This window comes from Papaver somniferum, unplaced genomic scaffold (assembly GCF_003573695.1).
Source record: "Papaver somniferum cultivar HN1 unplaced genomic scaffold, ASM357369v1 unplaced-scaffold_81, whole genome shotgun sequence".
Lineage (NCBI taxonomy): Eukaryota > Viridiplantae > Streptophyta > Magnoliopsida > Ranunculales > Papaveraceae > Papaver > Papaver somniferum.
In genome coordinates this window covers 8,263,094-8,290,704 of record NW_020651082.1, presented here as the reverse complement: position 1 = coordinate 8,290,704, position 27,611 = coordinate 8,263,094, and the positions used below count along the sequence as shown (strand labels likewise).

General features: G+C 38.0%; 2 protein-coding genes and 1 pseudogene across 2 annotated transcripts; all 3 read left to right on the top strand.

The window, feature by feature from the left end:
* The first annotated feature begins 4,798 nt into the window (after positions 1-4,798).
* Positions 4,799-6,902, top strand: LOC113345596 (60S ribosomal protein L18-2-like). The gene is made up of 4 exons (XM_026589368.1): positions 4,799-4,899; positions 4,995-5,213; positions 5,350-5,535; positions 6,543-6,902. The coding sequence occupies exons 1-4, from the start codon at positions 4,897-4,899 to the stop codon at positions 6,696-6,698; spliced, it is 564 nt and encodes a 187-aa protein (XP_026445153.1). The 5' UTR covers positions 4,799-4,896; the 3' UTR covers positions 6,699-6,902.
* A 218-nt stretch (positions 6,903-7,120) lies between these two features.
* Positions 7,121-12,087, top strand: LOC113345262 (protein GAMETE EXPRESSED 2-like). The gene is made up of 17 exons (XM_026589055.1): positions 7,121-7,279; positions 7,388-7,717; positions 7,797-8,135; positions 8,238-8,564; positions 8,660-8,866; positions 8,951-9,003; positions 9,083-9,224; positions 9,305-9,613; positions 9,722-9,846; positions 9,938-10,155; positions 10,258-10,485; positions 10,571-10,806; positions 10,893-11,131; positions 11,214-11,370; positions 11,492-11,652; positions 11,740-11,837; positions 11,943-12,087. Exons 1-17 carry the CDS (start codon positions 7,201-7,203, stop codon positions 12,085-12,087), a joined length of 3,393 nt encoding a protein of 1,130 aa, XP_026444840.1. The 5' UTR covers positions 7,121-7,200.
* Positions 12,088-25,956: 13,869 nt separating this feature from the next.
* Positions 25,957-26,056, top strand: LOC113345629 (annotated as a pseudogene).
* The last annotated feature ends 1,555 nt before the right edge of the window (positions 26,057-27,611 follow it).

Genomic DNA, 27,611 nt, shown 5'->3' with positions numbered 1-27,611 from the left:
ATGTATAGGTAAGTATTTCTTATGTACGCGGGAGGATAATTAAGGGAGTAAATAGAGGAGGAAAATCACTGGAAGAAAATTAGAGTTAGCCTTACCTCCGGTTATAAATAGAAAAGGATATTTATTTTTGATCTAATCAAAAGAGGAAAAAAGTGAACCATATACCTTATTTACGTTGTGCATGTAACATCCAAAACGTTACTTTTGGTGCATACATTTCAAAGGCTAACGCTGCTCCAGACATTCATACATAACTCAATTAAATAAAACACAAAAGAACCTCGATGATTATTAATCGGAATACTCGACTTAATATTTGCATAATGATACCATAGACTTAATATTTGCATAATGATACCATAGACTTAAATTTTCTGCTCCAGACATTCATTCTATTTTTCATCAATATTTGCATAATGATACCATAGACTTAATATTTGACATATATGGGACAATCATAGTTCACGGACGTAAACACACATATCCCATAATATTATTTGCAATATATGAAACCAAAAAAAGATTAATATTGCAAAATCATCTTCCAAATGACTTAGAATTTAAATAAATAAATCTAAAAACATTGCAAGATGAAAATCGTTGGCAATAGAAATGTGTGATCACAATATATGCTATTCCAAACCCTAGTTATCCTTCTTAAAAACACAAGAATACATTCTCATAAGAAGTTTCCTAGACATTGTAGAGCTTTCTCAGGGCATCTACTGAGAATTCCTTCTCATTATTGAAGAAATCATTGATTATGGGATCATTTAATTCCTCAAGATCGTCAGAAATATCAGTTAACTCACTAAGTTCTCTTTTCAGTTCACACAAGGTGTTCTTTGTTGGAGATAACATTTGTTCATAGTGAGCTATCCTTTCCAAAGAGAACATGATTTGAGATTTTAAATCATTTCATTTGCTGATGAAATCCTTCACCATATCCCTAAAGTTATTATCATCTAAACTAATAGACAAAAAACAGTTAGAGGAAGAACCTTTTTCATCATTCATAGATTTCTCCTTTTTCTTCCTTGAGGATTGGATTCCTTCACAAGGATTCACATTAACTGCTTCTATTGCATCCTTTTTTGTGGTACCTCTAGTTACAAGAGCCATAAAACTGTATCTTTCAAAGAGAAAGGAGTGAAGGGCATTTTAATCACAAATGAATATAAATAGAGTTCCGGGTAAGTAAACCCTAAACAAAAACCTTGAAAAAGTATTCATGGGTCACGATTCATTATCTATTTTTGATAAGAAAAAAAATTGCAAATCTTATCTTAGATAATCTTAAAATGCCAAGGATAAGAAATTAACAACTATACAATACTTGAGCAAGCTTGATGCAATCCTCATATCTCAAGTTAATAATGAGGATGCAAATTTTTGCAGGTAACCTTTGAAGGTCACACTTAAGAGTATTAATCTCTTTTTCTTTTACAAATAGGGTTATGGTGAATTCATCATTAAGAAAGTCAATCTCAAGATTTTTCACCTGAAGTGATGATTCAAGTTTCTTCAACTTCATTTTTAGTTGAAGATTTTCTTGGTGAATTTCTTCATTTTTTTATCCAAGAATTCAAAAATATCAATGTCAGACTCGCATTCTGAATTAGAATTTGAGTTAGTAGAAGTTTCTGCGGCGAGTGTTGAAATTTATGTGCAAACTTCTGAAGAATTCGGATTGACCAGCTGAATTGATTTCCTTTGTATTGAATCATCTGAAGCATCAGAGAGAGAGACATTCCTCAAATCTTTTACTTCTTCTCATAATATCCTTGATCTTTTGTAAAATCAATGACCTGTCAGGATCAATATGATTTAAACAACATTTATCAGCCCGAGACAAGATATAAAGAGTACTTGTGTTGGTTACAACATTGAACGCGGATGTTCAGGCTGATCATGATCAAGAACTCTCATCTTTCCAATGAGTGAGTTTCTGAAAAGATTATCAAGGTTGTTTCCTTCAACGATGGCATGTTTCTTAGAATCATATCTAGTTGGCAACGATCTGAGAATTTTCATCACAATGTCCTTTCAGGAATAATCTTACCCAATGCAAAAGATGCATTAACAATTTCAGAAACTTTGTGATTAAACTCATCAAATGAATCTTCATCAGCCATACGAACGTTTTCTCATTCAAAATTTAGGTTTTGAAGCCTAGCTTCTTTCTCAGAGGAATTTCCTTCGAATACAGTTTCTAAGATATCCCAGGCTTATTTAGACTTAGTGCAGGTAGTCACATGGTACTGAAGATTTGGAGTAATGGCATGGATGATAACATTTAATCCGCCAGAATTTTGCTTTGCAGCGAGAATCTCGGCAGGATCATATGCACCAATATCCTTTGGAACAATTACATCGCCTTCTGTAACAACCGGAGGATCATAGCCATTAACAACATAAACCCATGATTAAAAATCACGCGCTTGAAGAAAGGTACGCATAACAATTTTCCACCATAAGTAATTTGAGCCATCGAAGACTGGTGGTACGTTTACTGAGATAACACTTCTTTCCATAGAGTCAGATCGCTACAAACACAGACTTATAAGGTCTTAAACATGTTTGCCTGCTCTGATACCAATTGAAAAAGCGAGGGTCTAACAACCACACCCAATATTTCGTTTAGGAAATCTGTATGGACAACCTCCAATATAATTCCAAGAGAACCAACTAGACATCCAGACTCAATCAATGGAAATATATCCAAGAGTTGTATCTAAATTTCTCAATACAATTTGCAATCGAACAGAAAAAGTTCTGTGATCCTGATTGATATGAGAAATAAATTGAATGGTACCAAAGACCAAGTGTCAATCAATTTATATCAACAACCAAAGGTTGGATTATTTAATTGATTGAACTACGCACAACCTGTGATATTTCAATTATATAAAAAAATATAATACGAAAAAGAAATAACACAGACACCATAAATTTTGTTAACGAGGAAACCGCAAATGCAAAAAACCCCGAGAGCTAGTCCAGATTTGAACACCACACTGTATTAAGACGCCACAGACTCTAGCCTACTACAAGTTAACCTCGGACTGGAATGCATTTTAGCCCTAACCAATCTCACACTAATTAAGGTACAGTCGCGTTCCTTACGCATATGAAATCCAGCAAGACCTACGCACTTGATTCCCTTAGCTAATATCACCTACAACTAAGAGTTGCTACGACCCAAAGTTGAAGACTTGATAAACAAATCTGTCTCACACAGAAAAGTCTATTAAATAGATAAATCTGTCTCCCACAGAAATACCTACGAGTTTTTGTTGCGTCTTTTGATAAATCAAGGTGAACATGAACCAATTGATACATATGACTTATATTCCCGAAGAACAATCTAGTACTATCAATCACCTCACAATAACTTAACCGTGTGGTAGCGGAACAAGATATTGTGGAATCACAAAGAATGAGACGAAGAGCTTTGTGATTATTTTTTATATCTTACCTATCAGAGATTAAATCTCGAGCAAATCTTAGAGAAGATAGTACTCAATACGATAAAACGAAGTAAGATCTGAACACGCAACTACAAAGAAAATAGTTGGGTCTGGCTTCAGAATCCCAATGAAGTCTTTAAGTCGTTAACCTATAATGGTTTTAGAAAAACCTAGGTTAAAGGATAATCGACTCTAGTCGCAATCAGTATCACATAGGAGTTGTGGGGATTAGGTTTCCAAGTTGCTAGAGTTCTCTCTTATATAGTCTTCAAATCAAAGTTTGCAATCAACGTTACCTTGGTAACAAAGCATTTAATATTCATTGTTAGTTGAAAACCTGATTAGATTCAAGACAATATCTTTCAACCGTTAGATGGTCTTGTCTTTTTACACACAAATGAAATGTACCTTCATTTAGATATGGGTAACCGTACCTAAACGTGTACATGTAGTTGGCTCAACAATAGTTAACCGAAGTTATCCATATGAACACTTTCATATCAATCTTGTTCATCTTAATCACAACTAGTTCAAATGACTCAAGCGTTAACGTCCAAAGGAGTAAAAGGCATGGCCAAGATGTTTATGGTGCAATATTCTTCCATATTAGCTTATGTAAGCGGTTACATGTTGGTTTTGCGTATCATACGCATGCCGAAGTAAGGGAATGGCTTGGAATGGTAATAATTTGGGCTTATAACCTTGTTTGGCAAATCCTAACCACCAAGTATAAGTGCAACATCCATTACCGTGATAGCACAAAATTAACAGTTGAAAAGCACATTGGCGGTTAGGTGAATTGTCTATAGATAGATGACTGTCCACAGGTTTATACAAACGGTTGCACACGATTTTAACATGATCTTAGCAAGTATAACTAGGCTATAAACTAATAAGTTTAGGATTGTTCAATTTGCAGTAGAACCATCGAGAGTTAGAGTTTTGGGCTTCCACAAAGAAAATAAATGACCTGTTTAGTCAACGCGACGGACGAATTTTGTAATATTCCTTTAATGCAATGATGCAATCAAACGGTATGTATTACTCCCTCTGTTTCAAAAAGATAGGTTGGTTTCATTGCATGAAACCATCCAATCTTTTTGAAATGGAGGTAGTATTATTTTTGTTAGTTGGGACTTTGTTTGATCCCATTAAAGAAACCTAGCGTGTTTGGATACCACGAAAATTTCGACACTCTCATTCAGGTAAAAACATATCTTTTTGAAACTGGTTAGTGAGGTCCAGAAACGGCTCGTACTAATGTAAAGCAGGATAACTTTCGAACCCGTCCATAGAATCGAGCCCAAAGCCCAACCCCAAATATGAAGCTATTAGTTTCACGACTCGACGTAAACCCTAAATCTAGAACAAAACCAACGCTTCCTTTCTTCCACACCAGAGCAGAAGCAGAGAAGAAACCAGAGCCATGGTATGCACTCTCTCCCTCACCCCCTTCCAAACCCTATCATCTCCTTATCTATCACCGATCTAACGATTTGATTATGATGTTGTGTTGTTGTGCAGGGTATCGATTTGATTGCTGGAGGTAAGAGCAAGAAAACGAAAAGAACAGCACCCAAATCTGATGATATTTATCTCAAGCTTCTCGTCAAGCTTTACCGATTCTTGTTGAGGAGAACTGGTAGTAAGTTCAATGGTGTTATATTGAAGAGATTGTTTATGAGTAAGGTCAACAAAGCTCCACTGTCTCTGTCCAGATTGATTAAGTTCATGGATAACAAGGTTAGATTTTGCATCTACTTTCATGATATTCTTTAGATTTATAATGATGGGTTTGTTTTGGATTTTCTATATGAGAGTGGGTTTGTGTTGGATTTGGATTTGATATTTTTGTTTTGTGGTTTCTGTTTGTTAATAGGGAGAGAAGATTGGTGTACTTGTTGGTACAGTTACTGATGATGTAAGGATAGTAAAGGAAGTACCAAAAATGAAGATTGCTGCGTTGAGGTTTACTGAGACAGCTAGAGCTAGGATTGAGAAAGCTGGTGGAGAGTGCTTGACTTTTGATCAGCTTGCTCTGAGAGCTCCTCTTGGACAGAACACGGTATGTTTGTTTGAGATCTGGATTCATTTGTGTATTTTGGTTTTGTTGCTGTATGGTATTCGGATGGATTTTGTTATGATGGTATGGTTTTTAGTATTTTTATCTGTTTACTCTGGGTATGTTAAGATTGCTTTGAGATGGAAATGGATGATTGAGCTGTTTTTAGGGTTCCTGGAAATTATGGTTAATAGTATTGACATACAGTTGAGACACACAAAAAGCATTGTCACGAATACCATCGATATCTACTGGATTGAAATGAGCTCGCTTGCTTTTTTGTGTTCTGCAAAGTGATTTGTTGTTCTTTATATTTGCTTTTCTGGAGTCAAGAGAATGGGCTCATAATTTTTGTTTGTTGTTCGGAATGCTTATATGTTATATCTTTCCGCTACTTGTTTTTCGCGTGCTTGGTTTAGCAACATCTGTTTTTAGGTAATAGATCCGTTACTTTTCTTCTTGTTCTGACCAATGTCTAATGGAAGAGCTAAGTTTGCATGATGTTGAATTCTGTTTAAGTGTTTCGATGGACCCTTAAGCAAATAGGAATGTGATGTTTGGGTAAATCACGTTGTCTCTCCCAAAGATCCAGGATGTTGTTTGGAGGGTATCAAATGGTTTCATACTCTTGTGAAGACTCAGTCTTAGATGCAGGAGCTCCATCTGTGTGTAAATAGTAATAGTCAGTTGATGCTACATGTAGCATGTGTTGCAGGTTTAGCACCATTAGCAGTAAATTTGTCTTGTTTGGAGTGTATTGTCTTCTATACATGTTTGCTTGCTTCTACTTCATCATGGTACATACAGAATGAGGTTTCTAAGTTGGTCATTTATGTTTCTTACATTTGGTATCCGTTTTTAGGCGATCTTATAATAGTTAAACAACAGTTAAATGATGTTAAATATTGTGAATGTGTCACATCCCTGGTTCTGTTTTATTTTTGCTTTCTCCAGTTTTTTTCAATACTTCCTGGATTCAAATTCCTAAACTTTTTGTCGGTCCATTTCAGGTTCTTCTCAGAGGTCCAAAGAACTCCCGTGAAGCAGTGAAGCATTTCGGAGCTCCTGGCGTGCCACACAGTCACAGCAAGCCTTATGTGCGTTCCAAGGGAAGAAAATTCGAGAAAGCCAGAGGAAAGAGAAACAGCAGAGGTTTCAGAGTTTAAGTGGTTGTTTATCACATGCTTTTATCTCAATTCAGACTTTTCAATCCCAAGTGTTAATCCTATCTTATATACAATTTTCCTTTTGTTGTTTTTGGTGGATTAGTGTTAACTTTTAACAAGACATCGATCTATGTTATATCTAGATTTCTTATCTGTTCTAGTACTTGTGGTTCGGAGTGAGTTCGTTATAACTCTTTGTATGCTGTTCTACAACTTATTGCTCTGAGTTTCTGACACTTGTTTAAAAGACATAATTTCCAGTGATCTAGAAAAACCTCGTTTGGGCTTGATAAAACATGGTTTTCACAAGCCACGTTTTTGAGAGATCTAAGTTGGAATCCTACCTAACTGCCAGTAACTGCTTACAAGAGCAATGGTCAACCAACATGACCCAATAAACTTAACCCGCCAAAAGTTTCAAAATGCAACTGATACTCCACAGAATCCCAAATTGTGGAACCCTAAGAACACAAAAAGATAATTTTACTTGCTGGTTCTCCAAATGAAACCTTACACTCTAAGCATTCTTGCCACCACAGTCTCCATACTTGCAGCTTTAACCACCACATTTGCAAATTCAGGTAGGTTTCTTACAGTTGCAATTCTTTTGTAAATTTTAGTGTTTCTGTTTGTTGAAATTCTTAATGTATTCATGCAATTTTGAAGACCCATTTTTTTCATTTGTGCAGATAATTTTTCTTCTGTTCCTAGTTTTGCTTTTAGTTGGTTGGATGGTAAGGATACATTTCAAGCAGGTGAAGTAGCAATCATTAAGATTAAAGTACTAAACAACAACAATAACACTCAAATTGGTGGTTATAGTCCTAATCCAACAATCACAGTGAATCGGAAGAAGGGTAATAGTTCTTATATATCCGGTGTCTTTTCATCTCTTCAAGGTGATTCTACTCAATGGAACATTTCTTTTGTACCAATTCTTGTTGGTGTATTTAATGTTCTTATCGATGATGAACATTTCAAGATATCCGATTCTTCACTTCATTTCAAAGTATCAGCAGGTAATTCAATTGAATTTCCTTCCATATTTTGTTTATTCTTTTTCGTGTTTAGTAAACTAACCGTTGCTAATGGTTGCAGGGAGAATGCATCCATCTGTGTCCGCTGCTTCATGGAGAGGTCTTGTTAATGAATTTGTAGCAGGAACAAAAGCATCCGTGTTAATACTTCCGAAAGACGCATTTGGGAATAATATCTCGTCTACTGTTGAAGAACCAAACTCTTACAGATTTGTAGTTTCTGCATTTTATGTCAATGGTACATTTTTAAGTTTCCTCAATGTTACTTACTTGGGTTGGAATGGATTTGGCTATGTTGGTACCGAATTTATCGCTTCCACAACTGGAAACCTCTTATTACACATTGAGGGAGAAAATCGAACTTTGAATGGTTGCCCCTTACCTTTCAAAGTGAAACCAGGTAACTTTTCAGTTCATTTTAGTTCTCTCTACCGTGGAACTGAGAAGTTCAAATTCAGTTCTTTGACACTTTTTTCTTTTTAAAAAATTGGCAATGTAACAGGATCAGTGGATATTTCCAATTGCTTGGCCAAATGGAATTACGACACAAATGTCTTGCAGATATTCTCTAAGCTAGAAATCTTTGTTTACCAGCAAGATGAATTTGGGAACCTTGTCCCAGGCTTATATGCTTTTGATGCTCTAGTTATTGAGAAAGAGACAAAGTTGTCCATTCCTATACCTGACTTGCATTTCAAAGAATTGGCACCAGGAATCCAATTGCTTTCGTTCAGCGTGTTTGAACCTGGAGATTTTGTGCTCAGTATTTTTGATATGAAACAGAACCAGAGTATCTCTCATATGCCATATAATTTTACAGTATTTGTAGGTCTGGAATATTCTTACATAGCTGTGGTTCATTTTCATGGTTTAAGTTAACATTGATTTTCTTGCTCTGACTAAAATATAAGTTCCTTGCATTAGGTTATTGTGATGGTGTGAATAGCGTCGTCAATGGAACTGGTCTGACTAGTTCTACTGCTGGAACTAATTCAAGTTTTTCAGTCTATTTGGAAGATGTTTATCATAATTCCTCACCGGTTGAGGCAGAAACACTGCAAGTGAAAATCACAAGGAAGAATGATTCTTACAGTATTTTGCCTACCATTCACACTAAGCAGAATGTTGATGGTATGAGATTTCTGAGAACTATATGGTTGCTGAATTTGCTGATTACTTGTTATTCTAAATATGACCCTTGCATTTCTGAAACAGGACCTGCACCCGAAGGAAGTGCCCCCTCACCATCTTTTGATTCAAAGAACAGTGTAAGCTTAACTTTACTGATCTTTTTATTTGCTTTTGAGATATTATTTTCTAAATTGCTACTGACGATAGGTATTTTAGTCTGGTGCAAATTCGAAACTTCAGGTAAGTGCCTTTGATGTCACTTACACACCTGAAAAGTCTGGAACCTATGAGATTCGAGTGTTTTGTGGAAATATTCCATTGAATGGTGGTCATCCATTTGCAATGGAAGTAAGAACAGGTATATCCATTGATTGGCTACTAGTTAAGTTACATATCTGACATTCTTCTAATTCTGTTTTTCGTTGTCAATTATTGCAGCCGAGGTTAATATTGAACTCTCAAAAGTTGTCCAATATGCAGCCAAAGTACCAAAGCTGGTTGAAAATCACATTTCAGTGGAACTAGTTGATTCATTCTTTAATTTTGTACCATTCCAGCAAACAAAGTTGAGCCTTGAGTATCGTGTTGTTAATAGTTCTGGTTTGTTGTTCTGGACATTTGAAGATGAAATGAATGGGTCATATGTTGGGCACTACGCGGCGAAAGATATTGGCTCTTATGAGATATGTGTATCTTTCGAGGACAAACATTTGCCTCCTTGCCCTTTTTGGGTTTATGTATACAGCAGTAAGTTTCATTTTCCTGCAATGTGTTATCTAGCTCTTCTGCTGAATTTTTCTAAGCATTTGGCATCCTTATCTGATTATAAACTACTTAATTCTTAATGTATCGTAGGCGAATACTTCCCTAAAGCTTTTAATGATGCTGTTTCTGTTTGGGAAGATGAATCAGTCTCTTTTGATGCCTTAGGAAATGATTACTTTGCTGGTGGCGCTGCAAATATTATTGAGTCATCAATGGTAAGTTTTTGCTGTCCGTGGAAGCAAATTTCGACACACTTTACTCCACACATTAGCTATTATGAGTACATACTCTTTGTTATGTTGGCAGCCACTTCATGGATCACTTCTCCAGTACGGCCGGTTGTTCAGATACACACCTTATAAAGGTTCCTTTGGCAATGACTCATTTTCGTACACAATATCTGATATAAACAACAACAGTGCTTCTGGAACTGTAATAATTTCGGTTCTCATTACTCCGCTCGAGTTTGTTTCCTTACCTTTTCAATTGCAAGCAACTGAAGATGTCATTAGTCCCAGAATTGGGTAAGGTACCACTTCCCAAATTATACCTTCAAATGTTACACAAAGTGCCTTACCTACACACTTATCATCCCTGCGTTGAAATACATTTTACATATTTTGCAGTGGTTTTGTTGGGCTTGAGATAAAGTATTCAGATTTATTGGAGAACATTTCAGTCACTCTCAGTGCGAAATCTGGGACCGTCTTTCTCTCCCCCATGTTAATGCAGTTTTGGCAGCCTGCTTGGAGTGGACTGGTAGTGGGCCGAAGAGGAAATGAAGAGAAGGCTTTGGTATTAATCGGTGGTGTTGAAGCTATTAATTCCGCCCTGCAATCGATTCAGTATCTCGGGTAATTTGCGTTGAATCACATTATACATGCCTGAAAATCACTTACAAAGTTCCAGTTAAAAAACATCCATCTTATCTAATTGCAGAAATGAGAACTTTTGCGGAGATGATGCCATCAAAGCCTCGATGACGAACAAAAATGGAATGCATGACACCTATGTTTCTATTTTTGTAGAACCCGTAAACGATCCACCATTTATCCATGTTCCTGAAATTATATTAATCTCAGGGAATATCAGTACACACAGTCCGCGTATCTCTGATGAAAAGAGAGACAAGTTTGACTTCTTAGTTGGAGATCCAGATGTTTTTTGTTTCCCCGGTACGTTCATTGTATTGTTTTCAGGAATGCACTCTGTGATGCAGTTCACTATATTGCTATTGTTCAGTGAGGAATTTTTGTTTCAGGTGGCGAATCTCACTTTATGATCACACTCTCCTTGGAGGTCAGTGACGGGATTCTAATAACCAGTCTACCATCCCATCTTAGTAATACTACTGAATTGAAGCTTGAGAATAGCTACCAATGGCAACCCCTTCAGACGTTTGTCTCTATTTCTAAACATTTTACCCTGAGGGCCAAAGGTGTTAGATTTCGCGGAACACTTCCAGACTGCAACACTGCCATGCAGCAACTGCTATATCAAGTGAGTGAATTCATATCTCTTTTCGCAAAATATTTCAAGTTTCAACCCATTCTGGTAAATTGAGTTCTTTTTATTTGTACAGGGTGAAGGCTATGGGGCAGTTTTAACAATAACAGCAAATGACATGGGAAACCATGGGTGTTATCCAGATTGTGCAGATAGGATATCGTTACCACTTTATACCGTGGCCACAGTAAATCTAATTAGGAGACAACAGATGAGTTCAGGATTGTTTCATAGTAAGTCTCCAGAAGTACTGCGTCTGCGCTTGGGCTTCTTAATTTTTTCTTTTTTTATAGCTTCTTCAATGTGTGTTGTTATGCCGTTCAAACTCAGATGAACTTTTTCCCCTTGTTGCAGCAATAAATTCGGTAATAGTGACCGAGTTCATAATGATATCTCTTCTTGGAGCAGTTCTGTTTTACTCATGTCGATGTGCACATCATCTGAGAAAGAAAATGAAAATGAAAAAGAAAAAGAAAAGTAGTAAGGGCAGTGCAGAAAAATCTGCGGAACCATCTGTAAGTTCACTTCAAATCGCATTTTAGTACTCAAACTGTTTTTCGAGTAATTTTATTCATGTACTTGGGTTTCCTTTGGTATTGCAGGTAATTCCAACTTCATTAGACAACACAACTCACTTACCAACAGAATGTTCTTCGAACCCTTCCTGGCTCAAGAGCAAGTTTGCAAACTACCGCCAACGGTAAGAACATTTCCGCCAAACAGCTACAAACATGCACAACAGGAATAATTTCCTTCGTTTTCTATCAGCTAGTCATAACCAAGAAATTGTGTTGTAACTTTTCAGGTCAAGTCGGAAATTTGGAAATGATGAAGCTACAAAGAAGGACGAAAATAATCTTCTTTTACTCCGGCCAAGTGATCACTTTCAGTTGACAACAATCGGCAATGCACCACCTCTTGCCATCAAAGAGAGGGATAAAAATCATTGAACTTAAAATCAAAGATATCATGTATATACAGATCAAAGTCATATCTAATATTCGTTTATTTAGATTTTTTTCTTTCTTTGCTCATGAAATGATTTGATCATCGAAATCATAAGGGTTGTGCACCCCTATGAATCTCCTTATTGGTGGCCAGGACGGGATAAATAAACACCAGAGCCAGAGGGCACTGGCACAGGGAAGGGCGAGTGGCATGGTTTGCCGTATCTGTCTATACAGTGCCGCGTCTCCGTTAACACCAAGATCCTCAGAATGTATGTATTCCCCGCGACACGTATCTGTGGATACTGACCGGTATCGATGCGACGGATACAGAATAAAAAATTCATAACCATAACGCATGCTCAAATTTTCATGCCAATTTGGAAAGAGAAACAATTACTGTTTTCGCTCAAAACACAAATAATTTTTTTTTTACGCGAAAGCCGGATTCAGGCTCCTACATGAAACCAGCCAGTTGGACTGGCCCCACTGCTAGATCCAACATCGCCAAATTCACTATACAACTAATCTATTACAAATTTTTACGGTGAGGACCGAACCTTTGACTTTTTCCTTACTGGAATTGATGGGATATCTAATTGAAAATAGTAAATTTGTTACACTTTGTTCTTTACCCAATGGTATTCTCAATGTCTAATGCTATATGCAAATCTATAGACGGAGGACGACAAATTTTAATTATAGAGAAATTCTCGGTATCAGCCAGTTACATTTGGTATCGGTCGGTATCATTGATACCGTCATATTATATCTGTATCTGTGAGGACCGATACGGCGAACCATGACAAGTGGGATCGGATCTAAAAAAAATCATCTCCAAAAACTTCAGCGGGGACTAAAAAGATCATCGGACGGATAAATAATTCGTTCTCATGTCATTACAGCACGGGTTGAGGCCTAGCGTAAGGTTTACATATATATAAAACGTATATATAAAACCTAAGCATATGCTGCATATCCTTTCCTACTCCGCCTAGGCTTGAGAAATCATAGAACGACTGGGAAAGGAAAAAAAACGATGGAGGCGGAATCTTCTAGGTCGAAAACCGAAGAAATAATAAGCCGTGAAACGGATTTTGATAGGTCGCCTTTGATCGATTTGGAAAATACCGTCACGCCCTATGTTGATGAAGTGATTAAAAAGTGTAAGCTGCACGGTGGTTATAAAACTGCAAGTGAAGTGCTTGAAGATTACAAAATCTTCAACGCTATTCATATAAAATTGGCAGAGGGAAAAGATAACCTTCGTTATATAACCTGTGTTGATGAGTATATCTATCGCTGCGCACTGCATGTCAATACCAAGATGCTTTGTGTGTTTTCTACCCTGTTATCGCTACCTGACGGTGCCCTCGAGGATCAACACAAAAATTGGATCCATAATCAGTTAGAGAGAGTTGAATATAAACATGAGGAACTTCTATCGGACTCCATGGAGATTTTTGAATTTACTTGGAATAACATGATGAATCGGGAGGACGAGGATGGTCAGAGGGAAATACATAATGTAGTTGCGGAAAATTCCACAACTACACCCAATGAAGTGATAAGAACACAAAGTTTAAGTCATATGGATAAACTTAAACATTAATATTGATATTATGCACCTCTTGACACTAGGTATGATCTTCAAACGAGCTTTTATATTGAGAATATGATGTTCTTACAAATATTACAAAGATTCAAACACATAACAATGGAGATGATAAGTAAAAGGTGAAACTCTAATGGCTTCTTTTCTCTTTTCTAGGAATGGTTTTAGCTCTGTTACTTGACTAAATTCTTTTTTCAACCTGCCTCTCTCTTCATTATTTGAATCCTTATATATGCAAATATCATGGTAGAAGACAACTGGGTTCACGTGCAAAATCCCTGCTAATTGATCTCTGTTCATTTTGTCGTATTCGCCAGGCTTTGGGGAGATGTCGTTGTCTTTCGTGTTGTTGCTTCGTGCTCTTCTTGATTGATGTCGTACAGTTGTTCGTCGTGCTACTTTCTCCTTGTCGCATAATTACTCTTCGTCTAGTTTCTCTCTTTTTCATGTTAATGGTTGTCTTAGTCAAGGCGAGGTTATAATTTAGTATTGTGTGATATTTCACCCCTACATTTTGCCTCTTCTCGCGTTGTTCTTTTGTAAGTGGAATAATGCGAGAATCCTTTGCTCGATGTTTCGTAGTTGGCTTTACTTCTTTCTTTATACGACATGTTTTTTCCAGTGTGATTATTTCCACGTGCAGTGATTCCTCCTTTTCTTGATTGACACATCTAGGTTCTATGATGACCGTCTACGGTTATAGCCGGTTCGCGTATCTTAATAAATACTTCTGGAGAGAGAAACTTATCTTCATCTTCTTCATTGAATTATTCCTTCTCCTTTTATGATCCAAAAGAACCCGTCTCTGCGGAATCTGTTCATCAATAGGGTTTATCACTATGTCGAGCCAATCTTTCATTCCTTCTTCCAGCGAATCGTCTCCTCGCTATGTTTATATTTACTTGGATTTTAATGATTCACTGGGTTGCTTGAGTTTTTCATATCTTGTTATATTGTTACCTGTGAGTTATGTGAGTTTTCCATATCTTGATCTTTTATTTTTCTTTTGGTACTCCCATACTTCTATATGTTATCTCAGGACCCTTCTATCAAAGCCTCCGATTAACCCTGTTGTTGATCGGAAAAAGGTTGCGAAGAAGAGTTCATGTAAGCGGAAACTTTCTCCCGGTAAGTAGGATCTTTCTCTCAAGAGAAGAGGTTCGCGTAGCGGAGCTCTGGTTCATGTTGTTATCCCTTTGACTCTGATGCCTGTTGTGCCGTCAAAAGGCGAGATGGCCACCAGTCTTTTCCCCCAACCACTTTCGTCGCTTGCTCCTGACCATGCTCCAAAGGAGTCTACTGTAGTTTGTGCCATTACTATTGTCGTTGTCGCCAAGGAGGAACAGGCTGTACCGGCCGGTGTTGTTGCTACTGAAGCTTCTCAATGGTCGGATTTAATATCTATTTCTCTAGGTTTGTCACCTCAACGGACTGGTGCTGAGTCTCCCCAACTCTCCAAGCGTGATAAGCGCACTGCCATTGCCTCAGAAGTTAGTTCTCTTTATTTATATTTTCTTTTTCCGCCATTTTCTTTAGTTCTGATGCTTTTGGTGTCTTGTAGGAATTTCGTCACCGTTTGGTTGACGTTGAAGAATTGTCCAAGGCTGAGGAGGTTATTGATGATTTAAAGAAGCAGTTATCCGATCTATCTTCTGGAGCGAATGGAGTTACTAAGCTCTGTGAGAAAAATGAAGAGCTTAGAGGTAAGATTCTTTGCGACGTTATGATTTCTCGCATAGTTTGCTTTCGCACTATCCCTTTTGATCTTAGGTATTTCACACTTAATCTTTAAACCGAAAACGTACGTCCGAGCGATATGAGTTTAAATTTTCCGCGAATGATTCTCGTGCCGAGTGCGATGTCCTTAAAGCTCAAATTTTCCAATTGGAGGGTGATCGTCTGAATCTACACGATCGGGTATCAGGTCTTCAAATAGACCATTCGGGTTGGCGTGCTCGTTCGGATCAGCACTGTGCCTTATCTGGTCAACTTGCCAGGGCTCTAGAGATGCCTAATATGTTGAATCGTGCTCTTCTTGATGAGAACCGCACTTTATCCGATGACAATCGCGGTCTAAAGAATAACAAGCTTTCTTTTGTTAATGCATACTATAGGCTTTCTAGGGATCGTAATTTGTTGGAGAGTTCTCTTCAATTTCAAAAGGATATATCAAATGATCTATCGTCATAGTTAACGAAATTGTTGAAGGATAGGGATGAAGTCTGTCAGAGCAGAGATCAAGCTTTAGAAGATCTTCGGTCAAAGTGCTGACCATCATTCTGTTATTTCACATGATCTTCGTGTAGTTGTTTCGCGAAGCAAAGGTAGTCGCGGAGGATGCTATGATTATTTCCTTAGTCTTGTCTTCCCCTTTAAGTTCTATTGTTTTGATATTTCTTTCTCGCAGAGGAAGTAATCGCGCTAAAGAAAAAGCTGGCGTCTTCTCAGGAAGGCTTGACCATGGCTCTTAAGGAGCGAGACTCCGCATCTCGGCAGTTCTACGCGTCTTCCCTCTTAGTGGATGAAGTCTCACAGGAGCGTGATGATTTAAGGAGGGCTACGGAGGAGTTAGAGCATTCTTATTTGGTTATGGATCAGGAGTATCAGTATTTCGCGTATGAAGCTGAAAGGAAGTATTCTAAGTTATCCCAGCGTCGCGTGAATGAGGAGTATAAAATCGCGGTTAATTGGGTTTGCGAGAAGCATAATCTTCCACGCGAGGTGTAACCTCAAGTTCCCGTTAGTGATGATGAAGAAGAAGAGGTTCCGATCGAGAAGGGAGGTAGCGCGAATGACGTGACATCTGATACCGCGAATTATGGCGATGGTGAGGGAAAAGGGGATCCTTCCCAGGTTGGTGAGGATGTTTTGAATCAACAGGTTATTGGCGATGTTGATGCCTCAGTTTAGGGCGTCTCCATGTCCGAGTTTGCGAACTCTTCTGCGGCTGTATCTGACGCTGCTTCTTTGTAGATTATATCTTTGTTGTTTTTAACTTACTCTTGGTTCTGGGTGCTCCCAAGCTTGGGGGGAAAAATTTGACTTGACTGTTTCCTTTTATTTATGTGTTTTTAGTTAGAACAAATAGAACAGGTAATTTTAATTCTATCTTTATCATATTTCTAAGTGTTTTGACCGAGGAGGTGGGAAGCGTGCATGTTTTGGTACTCCCATACTTGCCTCTGCTTGCCACCTTCGAGGGAGTTTTCTCATGCGGATCCTATATGTGCGAGTCTAACTTCGTTTACTGGCGAAATTCTTTTCTAGGGTTTGATGTGAATTAGGTGCTTTTCATGCCTTCGACATAAGGATGCAAAATAGATTTTCATCATTTGGATTGCATGGTATTTAAGAGAGCACGCAAATTTAAAATTTCCTATCATGCTTTGGTTATTAGGTTGTTTAAGTATACTGAGCTCGAGAGAAGTGCATTTCCTTTCTGCCCAGCGTTTCTTTTCCATGTCTCAATTTCCATTCGTGCTCCTTAGATGGCTTGCCTTTGTACGAACTTTATAGGTATTAACTTCCTCCTAATTAAGGTCTTATTGCCTTCCCCACATAGAACTTTAAAGGAGTTATGGTTGCCTTGGGTAGGGTCTTCCACCTGTTGGGCGGCGAAATCTCAGTTTCATGTGCTCTTGCGAGTCGTTGGCTATCGATTTCTCCTTAACTGTGTTAGTATTCTTACCTCCTCAGGTTATTTCTGCGACAATATACCAGGCCTAGATACTCTCGTGAGTAAAAATCCCCAACACATTGTCGTCTTTGACACAATTCAGCTCCATAGTTGAGGATGTCATCCATTTATATTCCCCCTGATCGCCCTTTCAAGGAAGTCACCCCTAACCATTTCAGTTGGGCTCCTCTCATCCAGTTATGCAACGACCAGTATTGTCGCAACCCCATGCTTTTCGCCTAAGTGGCTTAATAGGCATGTGATCACATCCTAGGTGGGGTTTCTTTGGACCGAGTGTATCACATTCCAGGCCATCTGCTAACTCCACTGGTCTGCTTTACACCCCATACCGGAGATCTTATTCGCTGAATGGTTCGTTCTTGGTGGCCTCCAGTGGATGGGATTTTCTTTCACCCCAATAAGTATCTTTCCCAGGATACACCAGTTATGACGCGCGTTAGGGCTTAAAGGTCGCCTCTCACACACTGTGCAGTCCTCCAGTCGCACAGTAGTGCGAACTAAGTTGACACACCACAACTGTAGTCCCAGCCTCCCTAGGTAGAGGTTTTAAAAGTATCTTGCTGCCCCCTATTGAGGTTTTACAGAAATTTTTGTAACTTTTTCGCATTGCTTTTGTTTCTTCTTTGGTTTGCTTGCTTGCTTCGTTTTTAAGTTTCTTTGAATTGATACATAGTCTGCCTTCTTCATTGAACTGTGGTGCTTAATAGTGTATTTTATCGCCTCTATCTTCAGTTATTTTCCCTAGCACTACTCTCGGTTTCTGGTAATTGCTTAATGATTCCTCCATTGTTTTCACGATTATCAGGTTTATCTTCGCGATCATCAAAGTGTTCGTTATCAGTGTGATGTAATTTGTAGATAGTGGTAAAAGTGGTTCGATTCTCAGACTTGCGAAGGATATTAATTAGACTTAAATTCTAATATTAAAATAGAAAACTCACTAAAAATTATAGCAAACTCAATCAAAGTTGATATCAATATTAAAAGAACACCGAGGCTAAGATTCAACTATTTTCCAAGTTCAAAGTGATGTAATCCAATATTTATATTCATGCAATTTTTTCGTTCAATTTGATTCTAAATTATTGCAACAAGTAGATTCTCAAAATAACAAGTGTAAATACGAAGCATAGAACATCAAAAACCTAGGTCCAAGCATGCTCTATCGAAAGAAATAACAATTGCTTAACAAGAATCATTCAAACAATTTTCACTCAAGGCAAAACAATCACAAAAATAATTGCGATAAATAAATAAATAACTAAGAATATACCACTTTTTGTTGGAAAAATAGCTTCCTCTATCACCTCAGAAACGGGGTTTAGCTCCTCATATTAATCACTTGCTCAAAATACATGTTTATTGCTCAAAAGTTGATTAAAAAGAAGAGAAGGTATAAAACAACGTGTTTGTAACGGATATATAGTTGTTACGAACCACTGTTACGAAGTACCCTAACACAAAACTGTTGCGAACTCTGAATAATTGTTACAGAAATTGTGACAAACTTATTGAATTTGAAAGAAAAGGCCACGGATTCTGCGACTGTCTCTTACTGCTGTTCTGAGTTCTTCTTCTTCCTCTCCAGCAGCAGCAGCAGAATAAGGTATTTTCCTGCAACTCGATCTCTGGAGCTCTGTGGTGTTCTAAACTTCTCCTCAGGTTTTTCTTCCTTCTTGGGATTCAAAACAACTTATATATACTCATCAAACCCCAAAAATCTCGAGTTAATCTCCTTTTTCTTCGACCAAAAGTCTCGGCTTTTCCTTTCTTTCCAAACTCTTTGTACACGTCTCATGCAGTTATCCAAGCTCTACTCAGCGTATAAAATAAATCTGAGGGTTCATATCATCTCACAATCTTCACATAATCTTCCAAATATTCTCCAAATCAAGATAAAGAAAACTTGAAACATGCACGTCCCTGTTTTACTTCCAACCGGAGAAACTCTCGTATTCTTTCATCTAAGCACCGTACGTACTTTCCCTGTTTATCTCCTCTTCCCTTTTGTGATCAAGTTCTCGAGAATATCTCCCACATAGCTTCCATAAATATAGCAGCAAATACCCGAAAAAACTTGAACTTCCCTGTTTTACCTAAACTCGGTTTCTGTCCCTTTTTTTTCGTATCTACAAGTCTTACCAACCCTGTTTTGATGAACCAGGGTAGTACCATATCATTCCCATGAAGAAATATGCAACAATCTTGGTCAAGTCCATCTTCAGAAGTTCACGCAGAAACCAAACAAATTTCCCGCCATTTTCTGTTCGTATGAAAGTCATGAGGTGGAGTGCCCCTATCCTCTGAAGGGATGCGAATAGCAATCGAGTACCCCTTATCATTTGAGATGCCCCTAATCAAAACTGAGAGTCCGAATAGTAATTTTCTCCCACGAGCGCAAATACCACTTTTCGAGCCAATTTTCCCGCAAAAGCTTATTTCTCCAAAAACACCTACAAAGACATAAAATAACCAAATAAGTATAAAATCGAGCACTAACAATATATACAATTGAGATATATTAGACACATAAATGCGTCTATCAAATACCCACAAACTTATTATTTGCTAGTCCTCGAGCAAATCAAGTAAAATAAAATCCTAACTCACTGTCGCAGGCATCGTCGATTGCATTTAACGTATGCAATAAGCCTTTAAACCCCTAGGTGTCTCTAGTGGCGGAGGGTTGTCTCCGGAGGGCTTACCAGAGGTATACCCACAAAACCTTTATACTCCAGACCCTAGCTATCTACACAGAACCTTGGAAGGAACTAAAGAATCTCCTTGGTTGGCATACTTATTGACTACAGGAGGAAGTACCCTGATGCGAAATTCCAATTGCTGTACACGAGTTCGCACTCAAGCATACTAAAATTCATATAAAGTGACAGAGCTCTACTCAGATAGTCGCATCCAAACTCAGAATCAAACAAATCACATGGATAGATTAAGAAGATGGATATAGAAAAACATAGATGGTTTTGATGTTGATTAAGGTGAACGGTGTTTCTCATATCTGTCTGAAGGCCACTGCTATAATGAACCTATCCTAATGGACTGAGATACCGGTCTGACTAATATCAACACATTGGCATATACAAGGGTACCAGTGGTTGATAATCCTAACTCTAGGTCAACACAACTGGCATATACAAGGGTACCAGTGGTCGACTTTATTGAATTTATTCCAGTTGGTCTGATGGTCTGGTCTTAATTTCTTTTTTTTTTCTCTTTATTGGCTATCTCGATCACTCTATTTTACCATAACAATGGTAACAACTTGAATCGTGAGCCCCACCTAATCACTTAGAGAAACATATTTTAAAAAGAAAATAAAATAAAAATAGAAGTGAAAAGGACTCAATGAGACATGACGAAACTACCATGTTATTTCTAACACCTGAGCTCTGTGCTTTCATGAATATAATATTTAGATGTTTCCATCTAATCAGATTGGTCCCTCAACTCCTACAACCAAAATGCCTCCATCCACTTAGATTGGGTAGTGCCATACTTAATAAGGATAAATTTCTAGGCTCTGGAGTTTATTTATTGCAAGGAAAAGGTAACAAAAAGTTCTACCCCACCCCCAAACTTAAATCTAACATTGTCCTCAATGTTTCTAATTAAAGAACAGTACCAAAAATATAAGTAACATGAGGAAATAGTAAAGAGAGAAGTCAGAAAGATAGTACCTGGGTGAAGTGTAACCAAAAACCTACAAAAATAAAATACAACATACAAAATCGCCTTGATGGTCAATCAAGGTAAACAGGGTCCTCCAGAGGGACCTCCTCAACATCACCTGTAGGAAAAGGATCTAAAAAGGGCTTCAATCGCTGACCGTCAACCTTCTAAGAACTACTACCATCTGATGTCTCAATCTCAACAGTGCCGTGAGAAAAAACAGTACGGACCACAAAAGGACCGGTCCATCGAGAGCGCAACTTCCCGGGGAATAGATGCAACCGAGTGTCATATAGAAGAACTTTTTGACCTGGAGAAAATGACTTTCGTAAAATATTCCTATCATGCACAAGTTTCATTTTGTTCTTATACTCCTTAGCACTATCGTATGCATCTCTACGAATCTCGTCCAACTCATTGAGCTGGAGATTTCTTTGAGCTCCTGCCTTGTCAAGTGAAAATCTTAAGTTCTTAATAGCCAAATAGGCTCGATGCTCTAACTCAACAGGCAGGTGACATGCCTTTCCAAATACTAAATGATAAGGTGACATTCCAATGGGTGTCTTAAACGCAGTACGGTAAGCCCATAGGCATCAGTAAGCCTCGATGACCAGTCTTTTCTATTTGGATTAACTGTTTTCTCTAGAATACGTTTAATTTCCCTATTGGAAACCTCTACCTGACCACTAGTCTGAGGGTGATATGGGGTTGCTACTTTATGGGTAATACCGTATTGTTTCACTAAAAGAACAAACGGTCTATTACAAAAGTGTGAACCTCCATCACTAATTATAGCTCGCGGCGTACCAAAACGTGTAAGTATATTCTCTTTCAAAAACTGGACCACGACCCTTTGGTCATTTGTTTTACACGGAACCGCCTCAACCCACTTAGACACATAGTCTACAACGACAAGTATGTAAAGATAACCAAACGAAATAGGAAATGGACCCATAAATCAATGCCCCACACATCAAAGACCTCAATCACTAAAATAGGGTTCAAAGGCATCATATTTCTACGGGAAATGGTTCCTAACTTCTGGAAACGCTCACAAGAAACACAATGACTATGGGAATCTTTAAACAACGAAGGCCAGTAAAATCCACACTGCAAAATCTTAGTAGCAGTCTTCTTAGCACTAAAATGACCCCCACATGCATTTTCATGACAAAAGGAGATAATACTAGACTGGTCACTCTCATATACACATCTCCTAATAATCTGGTCCGGACAATACTTAAACAGATAAGGATCGTCCCAAAAGAAATGCTTAACCTCGGCTAAAAACCTAGAACGATCTTGCTTACCCCAATGTTGAGGCATTCAACCAGTAACAAGATAATTCACTATATTTGCATACCAAGGTGATTGGGAAATAGAGAACAATTGTTTATCAGGAAAACTATCCCTTATAGGAAGGGAATTATTAGGGGAACTAACAACTAGCCTAGACAAGTGGTCTGCTACCATATTCTCTGTACCCTTTTTGTCTCTAATGTATGTACAAAATTCTTGTAACAAAAGGATCCATCTAATCAATCTAGGTTTGGTATCCTTCTTAGACAAAAGGTATTTCAAAGCATCATGATCAGTATAGATTACGATCTTAGAACCTAATAAATAGGATCTAAACTTATCCAAGGCAAACACGATGGCTAGCAATTCCTTCTCGGTAGTTGTATAGTTCATTTTGGCATCATTCAGAGTTTTTATAGCATAGTAAATCACATGGAGTAATTTGTTTTCTCGCTGACCTAGCACAACGCCTATAGCATAATCTGAAGCATCACACATAATTTCAAAGGGTAGGTTCCAGTTAGGTGCCTGGACTATCGGGGCAGTAGTGAGTAATGTCTTAAGCTTATCAAAAGCCTTTAAGCAAGCATCATCAAAGACAAACTTAACATCTTTTGCAAGCAAATTGCAAAGAGGTCTAGAAATCAAGCTAAAATCCTTAATGAATCGACGGTAAAAACCTGCATGCCCTAAGAATGACCTAATATCTTTTACGGTTTTTGGGACCTGTAGAGTCTTAATAAGGTCAATTTTGTCTTTGTCTACCTCTATACCCTTTGAAGAAACGATGTGCCCTAAGACAATTCCCGATTCAACCATGAAATGACATTTTTCCCAATTAAGCTAAATTCTTTTCCTTACACCTAGTCGACACTAATGTCAAATGATGCAAGCACTCATCAAAAGATGAACCAAACACTGAAAAATCATCCATAAAGACCTCTAAGAACCGTTCTACCATGTCAGAAAATATGCTCATCATGCAACGCTAAAAAGTCACAGGGGCATTACAAAGCCCGAAAGGCACGCGTCTATACGCAAAGGTACCAAAGGGACAGGTAAAAGTGGTTTTCTCTTGGTCTTCTGGGGCAATAACGATCTGATTATAACTGGAGTAGCCATCTAAGAAGCAATAACGACTATGTCCAGCTAATTTCTCTAGCACTTGGTCGATAAAAGGAAGGGGAAAGTGATCCTTCCTTGTGACCTTGTTCAATTTCCTATAGTAAATACAGACACGCCATCCAGTGGTCACTCGGGTTGGGATTACCTCATTATTATCATTATGGACTACAGGATACCTGATTTCTTGGGGACAACCTGAACGGGGCTAACCCACTTACTTTCTGAAATTGGGTTGATGATACCCGCATCTAACAACTTAAGCACCTCTTTTCGAACTACCTCTTTCATGTTAAGGTTCATTCGACGTTGCATCTCCCTACAAGGTTTGGAGTCTTCCTCTAAATGAATCTGATGCATACACACCGTAGGACTTATACCCTTTATGTATGCTATAGTCCACCCTAAAGATACCTTATTGTCTTGAAGTACATTTACTAGCCTACTTTCCTGATCACTATCCAAATCGGAAGCTACAATCATAGGTAAAGTCTCAGATGGGCCAAAAAACACATACTTTAGAGTATCGGGTAGTGGTTTAAGGTCCAACTTCGGGAGCTTTTCTAAAGAAGGAATTAGGGTAGTCTCAGAAACTGGTAATGGTTCGAACCCAGCTTTCCATCTATCAGTGTCTAACACGGGGGTATAATTTAATAGAGCATTCACCTGTTCAATAGTGCTATCATCGTCAAAATCTAAACCAAAATGGGATAGACAACTTTCTAATGGGTCTTCAGACAAAATGTTTGGTAATGACTTCTGAACTAAGGCTTCTATCATGTTCACCTATTCAACACATGTGTCATCTAGCTCATGAGGTAGCTTACTGACATTAAAAATGTTCATCTCCATATTCATATTACCAAAAGATAAACTCATCACACCATTTCGACAATTAATGATCGCATTAGACGTAGCTAAAAATGGGCGACCTAAAATCACAGGTATCTGGTTCTCAAGGCCAGGGACAGGTTGGGTATCTAGGACCACAAAATCCACTGGATAAATAAACTTGTCGACCTCAATAAGAACATCCTCGATAACATCTCGAGGGATTTTAACAGACCTATCAGCTAACTGCAGTGTCATCTGAGTAGGTTTCATTTCACCAAGTCCTAGCTGTAAGTATACATGGAATGGCAGTAAGTTCACACTGGCTCCTAAGTCAAGTAAATCTTTTTCTACCTGGAAGTTACCTATTTTGCAAGCAATGGTAGGAGAACCTGGGTCTTTGTACTTTGGAGTTGTGGTGTTCTGAATGATTGAACTTACTTGGCTAGCTAAAAAGGCTTTCTTATGAACGCTAAGTTTTCGCTTTCGCGTACACACAACCTTAAGGAACTTGGCATAAGCAGGAATTTTCCTAATTGCATCTAATAAAGGAAGGTTTATGGTAACTTGCTTAAAAACCTCCAATATGTCATTAAATTTCGACTCCTTTTTTGTTGGTATTAATAGTTGGGGAAATGGGGCTCTAGGCATAAAATCAGACCTTTCAGGAACCGAATTCACATCATCAGAAACTTTATCAGTCTCCTAAGCTACTGGTCCTGAGAGGTGAGATATTGAGGGGTGAACTACAATATGTTCACTATCGGGCATGGTTACCTTATTGTATACAACTCTACCACTCCTAAGGGTTCTAACAACATTCAATTGATTCGATGGTTTTGCACCTAATTCATGAACTCCTTTAGGTTTGGGTTGTGTTTGACTAGGAAACTTACCTTTTTCTCTCAAATAATCACTTATCAGACCAACCTTGGTTTTTAACTCGGAAATAGCCTGACTATTTTCTTGTCCTATCCTGTTACTAGTTTGTAGACTCTGTTCTACGGATAACTGAAATTTTGCAGTTTGCTGAGTTAACAAGGCGAGAGATTCCTCTAAACTTAGGATTTTCTTATCTGACTGATTCTGAAACTGAGCTAGTCTTGAAGGATTATTAGTATAGCAAAAACCCGGGGGAGCATTAGAATTACTAAACTGACCTTGACTTTGGCCCTTAGACCACGAAAGGTTCGGATGGTTTCTCCAACGAGGATTATAAGTTTCTGAATATGGGTCAATCTTTTGACGGTTATCAAATCTAGTGTTATTATAAAGAGCATTGGCTTACTCTTCAATATTCTGGCCTTCCCAAAAAGGCTCCACTCTACCACTAGTCTGGCCCACTTCTAAAGCTTCTAACCTTTTTTCTATAGCAACAATTTTGACATCTGATTCATAGCCTCCTTCTACCCTATTAACGTTTCCTCTACTTAAAAGAATTGTTTTCTGGGGTGCCCTACTATTTTCCCATTGTTGGGTTTTTTCGGCGATTTCATTAAAAAATTCCATCGCCGCATCAACAGTTTGGTTTTCAAATCCACCAGTGCATAGAGACTCAACCATGGTCGTTGTGGAATAATCTAAACCCTCATAAAGGATCTGAACTAGCCTAACCTTTTCTAAACCATGATGAGGACACTGGGATAATAAATCATTAAACCTTTCCAAATACCTATATAAAGATTCTCCCTCTTGTTGTGAAAATGTGCATATTTGCGTCCTAATAGACGATGTTTTGTGCCTAGGGAAAAACTTATTGAAAAAGGCAGATGTAAGTTGTTCATATGTCTCAATTGACTCTGAGTCCAAACTATATAGCCACGACTTGGCCTTATCTTTCAGGGAAAATGGGAATAACCTAAGTTTCAAAGCATCATCATCTAAGCCTCTAATTCTTAGAGTACTACAAATTTCCTCAAAATCCCTAACATGGTAATAGGGGTTTTCATTTTCTTCCCATAAAAAGATTGGGAGCATATGTAAGATCCCAGGTTTCAGTTCATAGGGTGCCTCCGTTTCAGCTAACTTAATACACGAAGGACGAGTAGTCCTAGTCGGATTCAACAAAGCTTTCAAAGTTTCCATTTCTGGTGCTATCAGAGAAACATGGATTCTATCCTCAGTCAAAGGACGTTCAAAAACAGACTCTTCAAAAGTTGTACTCTCTAGATTAAGGTAATCAAGACGCTTAGAACTACTAGGTTTCTCTTTAACAAATCTACCTAGTGCGTCTCTTTTACGTTCAGGCATACAATAGAATTTTCTAAATTGGAAGGGTAAGAAAACACAGATCAAGGACGACTCAACCAAATCAAACCTATTGATTTCTAGCAAAAAAAAATCTTGATGGATCCACTTAGATTGTTTCTAGACCAGCTTCTAATCCTTCGAACGGGAATTCGTTACAATTTAAGCAAACCCCTCTTGAATCAATCCGAGTTAAATTAAGTTGAATAGAGGCGAGGGAAGCTCGGTGGAGCTTTGATACCCAAGGACTCACCGGTATTACAAGGCGGCGCAGTCACGCATTCAACTTATAGAAACCGTCAAGAACTTCGAAGTATGCTTAAAACAGTAACCAATATTTTTCGAATGACTTTCCTGTTAAGCTCGTTACCCTATTAGTGTCGTTCTAGTCAAAATTTTAGGCTTAGGTTCGCGTAGGTTACGTGTTCCTAAAGCGGGCAAGAAGAGAACGGTGATGAAATCCGAACCCTTATCTTGTATGGCTAGGCCTTGCCCTTTACTAGAAAAATAAATGTCCGTATTCAGTCCTAAACATATATGCATATGAAGGAGTCCAGTAACTCGCTGACAGGGGATTCACGAGTGTTTAGAATCTTACCCCCCGTTCCAGACGGGGGATGAATCGGTTGTAGTCGACTCGGGCCACTGACTCCGATGTCAAGTGTACGAACCCAAGGTGCAGAGACAATATCGTAATTGTCCTCCTTCTCTGCAAACATTTTATATTTAAAGTACCCTTCCGTAGGGTAATAAAAAAAAATGTCCCAAAGTCCAAAAGACCAAAAAGAAAAGAAAAATTACAAAAATAATAAACCCTAATTACAGTTTTTTTTTCTAAAAGAAAATAAACAAACCCTAAACTAAAATTGTTTAAAATAAAATTGTCTTCTTTTCTGTTCTTTTTGCTTTAATCTTTAGCTCCAAGTCTTTATGAAATCACCAAACTCTTTGGCTCAATTTTCTTTATGATCCAGCACATGTAGACACAAGATAAATACCCAAAAACATAAAAACAAACAAAAATAATAA

Excerpts from the sequence above, each read along its gene's own strand:
- LOC113345596 (XM_026589368.1), top strand. Across the intron at positions 5,214-5,349 it reads TTAAGTTCATGGATAACAAG|GGAGAGAAGATTGGTGTACT; the intron begins GTTAGATTTTGC and ends GTTTGTTAATAG. Across the intron at positions 5,536-6,542 it reads CTCCTCTTGGACAGAACACG|GTTCTTCTCAGAGGTCCAAA; the intron begins GTATGTTTGTTT and ends GGTCCATTTCAG.
- LOC113345262 (XM_026589055.1), top strand. The coding sequence starts at position 7,201 with ATGAAACCTTACACTCTAAGCATTCTTGCCACCACAGTCTCCATACTT. Across the intron at positions 9,225-9,304 it reads TGCAATGGAAGTAAGAACAG|CCGAGGTTAATATTGAACTC; the intron begins GTATATCCATTG and ends CAATTATTGCAG. Across the intron at positions 11,838-11,942 it reads TTTGCAAACTACCGCCAACG|GTCAAGTCGGAAATTTGGAA; the intron begins GTAAGAACATTT and ends GTAACTTTTCAG.